At 46.2% G+C, this 6,438-nt stretch overlaps 1 protein-coding gene across 1 annotated transcript; it reads left to right on the top strand.

Moving 5' to 3' along the window:
* Positions 1-388: 388 nt before the first annotated feature.
* LOC147897137 (pentatricopeptide repeat-containing protein At2g39620-like) lies at positions 389-5,034 on the top strand. The gene is made up of 2 exons (XM_087381951.1): positions 389-957; positions 1,127-5,034. The coding sequence occupies exon 2, from the start codon at positions 1,212-1,214 to the stop codon at positions 4,077-4,079; it is 2,868 nt and encodes a 955-aa protein (XP_087238077.1). The 5' UTR covers positions 389-957; positions 1,127-1,211; the 3' UTR covers positions 4,080-5,034.
* Positions 5,035-6,438: the final 1,404 nt, after the last annotated feature.

The following is a 6,438-nucleotide window of genomic DNA, read 5'->3' on the forward strand; positions in this document are numbered from 1 at the left end:
GGGGTGGCATTTGTTTTTTTTGGTCATGCACTGAATCTTCCTTAGAGCTATCGCTCTGGACGACAAATGCCTATGGTCACCGTGGTTGAGAGGATGTAGATGGCTACAAACTTTGAAGGGGGTCTTGTGGTTGAGGTGGTGGGCTCTTTCTGCGCATCCTCTTTAGTGGCGGCATTTTTTCTGAACCTGAACGCTCTCTAAGTCTTTCTCGATGTAACGGGATTGTTGAGGATGAATGGATGGTGGGTGGATGGCTAGGTTATTGCTGCGAGATGGGCTCGAAGTAACTCACCTTTCGCGTCCTGACTCCGATTCAGGAGTTTCTTGAACCGTTGCGACGGGCACGCATGTTCTTCGAGGCTAGGGCAGTGGATGCCTAAGGGAAGACTCCAGGCGGGAGGTATTCAGTCTGAAGCCAGCATGGGTATTGACTAAGGGAAAGGTGCGGTACCTTGGATTCTTGGACCAGATCTCTCCTGCCAGTCCTCATACAAGACAACTAGAATCCAGACATTTTGGGAAATTGCACGGGAGCCCAGTGATTGCTGAGGACGACATGGAGCTCCATAAGTCATAACCATGCTCTCTTCGGAGAGCTTGCCACAGGGCGGGGCAGTTGCTGCCAATGCGCTCCTTTCGAGAGAAAGTAGTGACGCCATGGGAATTCTCACCTCACCCTAATCGCTGCAATGACTGGAATTATTGTAATCACTGGGAAAAAATTGAGTGTTCGTGTTTTCTCAAGGGATTGGAATTTGGATGTGTGCTTATGGCATGCAAAGCGTTCCTCCGTCATGCTTTGCCTGGAGTCCGAACGTTGGACCTGCTCTTCCTGCACGCCCCATGCTTCACCCCAGGCTCCAGGGTGGTGGGCGGAAGGCAGTGGAGCGATGGTCTTCCAAGAAGCTAGTTTTCTGATCCGAAAACCGGTAATGGATCGAAAAAATTCGAGTTCAGGTACCACGTGAGCTTAAATAAACCCAAGTTTTCATTATAGTCCTGCTTCGCATGTGGGTGAATGGCTATACTTCACGGAGCTGTAGGACAACCGAAAGAGCAAAGTGTAGACGTAAGGCCGTAGAAATACTCGGTCATATTGGCTAGCTTGACGAGTCTGTCATAACAGGAAAACCCAATGCGGTCCAGATTTCAAGCATCAAATTACCGTGGGCACAGTGCGGGTTCGATCAAAGAGACGGAGTTTGGAAGCAATGGAATGGACGGGGAGCATCGAATGGACTGGTCAGGCCCGGTCAAACTATGAAGACCATGGCTTGGTGGAGCTCGTCAGCAATTGCATGACCAGCGTTAGGTCTGGAGTACAGCTGAACGCATTCACATCACAAGGACTGCAAGAGAACAGTGGTTGGGAGATGCTGAGCTTAGATGAATCACTCGCTTCTTTGGAACAGATGCACCAGGTGCCTTCGGTCGAGGACTGTATATGCATCTTGCAGAAGTGCAAAAGAGAGAGAAATGTAGCGTATGCCAAGCGCTTGCATGCGTATATGTTTAAACGTGGGCTGGAAGATCATAGATCTCTCAGGAACTACATTGTCCCAATGTTTGTGGAATGTGGAAGCATGTCCGATGCTCTGCAGGTTTTTAACAGGTTGGTTGATCCGAATGAGTATTCTTGGACTTCTCTGATCACAGGTTATATTGAATGTGGGGAATCATGGTCTGCCCTTAACTTGTATCAACAAATGCAAGAGGGTCGGGTACATCCTAGCAAGTACACATTTATTGCCATATTGAAGGCTTGTTCTAGACTGAGAGATGTGGAAAGCGGTCAAGAAATACACTCACAGATTGCAAGAAATGGATTAGAAAGAGATCTTTTTGTTGGCAGCACCTTGGTCGATATGTATGCCAAATGTGACTCACTTGCAAATGGAAGGGCAGTGTTCGACAAGCTTCCAGTTCGAAGTGTAGTCTCATGGAATGCACTAATCGCAGGATATGCTGAACACGGGCAAGGTGAGGAAGCGCTAAACTGTTTTGAACAGATGCAACTAGAAGGTGTTTCTCCAGATATTGTCACGTTTCTTTGCAGCTTGAAAGCTTGTGGCAGTATAGGAGCTATAGACAAGGGCCGAGAAATACATGCTGAGGTTGCCAGAGAGGGGTTGGAGACAGATTCGTTTGTTGGCAGTGCTTTGGTCGATATGTATGTCAAATGTGGCTTGCTTACACAAGCAAGGGATGCATTTGACAAGCTTCCAGTTCGAAATGTAGTCTCATGGACTGCACTAATTGGAGGATATGTAGAACACGGGCTTGGTGAGGAAGCCCTGCACTGTTTTGAACAGATGCAACTGGACAGTGTGACTCCGAATGCTATCACTTTTGTTTGCAGCTTGAAAGCTTGTGGAAGCATAGGAGCCATAGACAAGGGCCAAGAACTACATGCTGAGATTGCCGAAATGGGGTTGGAAAGAGATTCTTTTGTTGGCAGCAATTTGGTCGATATGTATGCCAAATGTGGCTTGCTTGCAAAAGCACAGGAAGTGTTTGACAAGCTTTCAACTCGAGATGTAGTCTCATGGACTGTGCTAATTGCAGGATATGCTGAACACATGCTTGGTGAGGAAGCATTGAACTGTTTCGAACAAATGCGACTGGACGGTGTGTCTTCAAATGCTGCAACGTTGGTTTGCAGCTTGAAAGCTTGTGGCAGCATAGGAGCCATAGCCAAGGGCCAAGAAATACACACAGATATTGCCAGAAAGGGGTTGGAACAAGATCCTTTTGTTGGTAGCAGTTTGGTTGACATGTATGCCAAATGTGGCTCCCTTGGAAAAGCCGAGGAAGCTTTTGACAAGATTCCATGTCCAAATGCAGTCTCGTGGGCTGCACTAATTACAGGATATGTCGAACATGGGCTTAGTGAGGAAGCGCTGAACTGTTTGGAACGGATGCAGTTGGAGGGGTTGTCTGCTAATGCTGTCATGCTTGTCTGCAGCTTGAAAGCTTGTGGCAACATAGGAGCCATAGACAAGGGCCAAGAAATACATGCTGAGGTTGCCAGAAAGGGGTTGGAGATGGATTCTTTTGTTGGCAGTGCTTTGGTCGATATGTATGCCAAATGTGGCTTGCTAGCCAATGCAAAGGAAGCTTTTGATAAGCTTCCAGTTCGCAATGTAGTCTCATGGACTGCACTAATTGCAGGATATGTTGAACACAGGCTTGGTGAGGAAGCGTTGAACTTTTTTGAACAGATGCAACTGGACGGTGTCTCTCCAGATGCTGTTTCGTTTGTTTGCAGCTTGAAAGCATGTGGCAATACAGGAGCCATAGACAAGGGCCGAGCAATACACTCTGAGATTGCCAGAAAGGGGCTGGAAAGAGATCCTTCTGTTGGCAACACCTTGGTTGATATGTATGCCAAATGTGGCTGGCTTGCAAAAGCATGGGAAGTGTTTGGCCAGCTTCCACTGCAAGATGTAGTCTCGTGGACAGCACTAGTTGCAGGGTATGCCCAACAGGGGCTTGTTGAGGAAGCGCTGAACTGTTTTCAACAGATGGGACTGGAGGGTGTCTCTCCGGATGTAGTCTCATGGAATGCACTAATTGGAGGATATGCCCAGCTAGGAGAAAGCGATATTGTTTTCCATATGGTTGATAGAATGAGAGGAGAAGGCATAAAGCCAAATGGGGTTACATTCCTGAGTGTTCTCAGTGTATGCAGTCACTCAGGGCAATTGGATAAGGGTCAGAAGTATTTTGAGGCGATGACCAAAGACTATGGCATCACCCCAACTAGTGAGCACTACACTTGCATGGTTGATCTCCTTGGCCGTGCCGGCCAATTAGATAAGGCGGTAGCGATGGTGGAGAAAATGCCTTTCAAACCTGATCTTGCGCTTTGGCTTTCTGTGTTGGGTGCTTGTCGAAAGTGGGGTAATGTGGAGCTTGGAAGACAGGCTTTTGAACATGCAGTGCGGCTGGATGAAGAGGATGCTGCAGCTTATGTGTTGATGTCTAGCAGCTTATGTTCATACGCAGGCAGACGAGAAGAAAGTCGAGGCAATGAGGGATTCAACAAGCATGAAGGATCCAGGACAGAGCTGGACTGAAGGTGGCAATTTTCTGCATGCCTTTGTGCTGGGGGATACCAAGAAACATTCCCAATGCAAAGATGTCTATATATAAACCATAGAAGACACCTTAGTCAAAATGTGGGCGAATGGGGTATATCGCAAGAAATGTTTGGTGATGTGAAGAAACATGGGTTATGTGGCCACGGCAAGAAGCTAATTGTCACCTATCTGTTGCTAAATCTCTGCGGGGGTGTGACCCATATGCGGCCACCACACTTGACTAGCTCAGAGTTTGTACTCAATATGTGGTGAGAATCTTTGGCTTTCAAGTTCCCATTCATGCAGCACAGCCCCTAGATGCATATGGTAACAGAATTTCAGCACTCCAACTTCTAATGCGCTAAGAATTGTTGGAAAGTAGACGTTAACTCCCCACCTATATTCCCCCGGGACAAGGGGGAGTTAAGACCGGATGGGACTGAGTGATGTGCATTTTGGGCACATGTGAAGGGTGCCACATGGGCACATGTTTATGGCATGTGGGCAGCAGGTCGGTCAGGTCAGCAAGGTCGGCAGCAGTATTGGGGGGTTGGCTATCTGTCGGCCAGTCCCTGGAACCGGTAGGCAATAGTTTGGGTCAGAGAAAGAAGTGAGGTTGAAGTTGCAAAATAAAGATGGTAACAAGAAGGTGGTGTTACGGGAAAAGCAAGCCAAGCAAGGGTAAGTCAAACAGAAAGATTCTTAAGAGGACGGGAACCTTCTGGGATCCCACTATGGCCCTGCCTTTTGGAGTGTCATTATAAGTCCAAGTGTAAATAGCTCAATAAATATTTCGAATAACTTGTGAAAGGAAACGATAGGTATAAATTGGAAGGAAGGAAAAGAGAAAAAGCAAGTGAAGGTGAAGGAATATTGGGAAAGGTACATGAGTGATAGAGAGGACAGAAAAGAGGTGAAAAGGTGTGGTGGATGGGTCATTAAATAAAAGTGGGGACCAATATAAATGTGGTGTCATACAAGAGACAAAGAGAGCCTCCATCTTTAGAGAGAGAGACCTAACAAAAGACAAAAGCTTTAGGATAAAAGACAAAACAAGATGAACATGGTTCAATTGGCCTGCCATGTGACATCTAATTGGGTGGGTTTGTGTTTTTTTTGTCGAACATTAGGTTTAGTTGTTACTTGTGTGCTTAGTTCAAAGAATAAAAAACCAGAGACTGGTCTGACTAGTATACAAAATATGTTCCGTGTGAAGTGTTGTTTGTGGATGAGCTTTTTCATATGTGGTCAATAGTGCTCCCATAAATCGTAGTCGGCAGTGTTATTTGTTGCTCCATGTTGAGGGATTGCATGTATTGGAGGAGGCTTTGCTTATTTTGACTGTTTGCCTTGTAGTCAATGTTAAAATCTCCCACAATGTATGTTTCTTGGTTTGGATGGATGTTAGCTTGTATTTCTTGTAGGATTGTTTTGAGTGTTTCAGTTTTTGCTTTTGGTGCCTTGTACACTTTCACAATGGCTACTGTCCTGTCTTTTGGTTCTAGAATTGTGAGCAAGCATTTGCAACTATCCCTAAGAATGTTTTGCGTGTGGATTATGACGATGTCGTCTTTGAAGTACGTGGCCAAGCCGGAGCCGTGGGTAGTTGCGACATGTCGGAATCTTGGCACGCCAATGTCCGTGGTCTCTTTTGCGTGGGTTTCTTGAAGGCAGAGTTTTGTTGCACTCGCTATCACCTCACTTTGCACAATGTTGGATCTGTGGCTTGTGATAGACCTTGTGTTCAAGCTTTGCAATGTTTTGCATGTTTTGTTTATGTTCTCGAGGCTCCCGTGCTCAAACGCCTTTTTGTTTGTAGCTGTTGGATCTCTTGGAGTACTGCTTGATCTACCTTGATCCAATAGGTACAACCTGTTGGGTCACACACTCGTGATAGAGCCGTGTAAACAAGCTCGTGCAATTTGATTTTGGTTTGGTCAAATGTGATGGATTCCATCGTGAGCCCTTAGGAGCGGTGGATTGTTTTGGCTGTTGCTGGCTGTACTACTGGGAACTGTGTCCTTGTGGCTGTGTTTAGGTGGTTGTGCCCTATCTGAAACTCTTTTGTTATTTTTTCAACAGTGGTCCAGTAAGGCATGCTTTGCTCTGTATGCATGTGCTTGTTTCTTGCATGTGTTTGCTCACCTGTTTTCTTGTCCCCAAATTGCACCCATAGAGTTGTGTATTGGCTGTGTGTGAGTGATCCTTTGAATGTTCTTTCCGCACCGTTGACTATCCCGTCACTGATGTCTAGATTCCCCGAGCATATCTCCACGATCATGCCTTCTTTTAGTTTCAGTTCATCGTGGAGACCAGCTATTGATTTTGGGTCTGTTGGGATGTTTATTTTTTGATG

The sequence above is a fragment of the Dipteris shenzhenensis genome, chromosome 11 (genome assembly GCF_047967505.1).
Source record: "Dipteris shenzhenensis isolate YYH24624 ecotype China chromosome 11, Dip_SZ_1.0, whole genome shotgun sequence".
NCBI classification, from domain to species: domain Eukaryota; kingdom Viridiplantae; phylum Streptophyta; class Polypodiopsida; order Gleicheniales; family Dipteridaceae; genus Dipteris; species Dipteris shenzhenensis.

Bases quoted from the DNA above. Each gene is read 5' to 3' on its own strand.
- LOC147897137 (XM_087381951.1), top strand. From the start codon at position 1,212: ATGGAATGGACGGGGAGCATCGAATGGACTGGTCAGGCCCGGTCAAAC.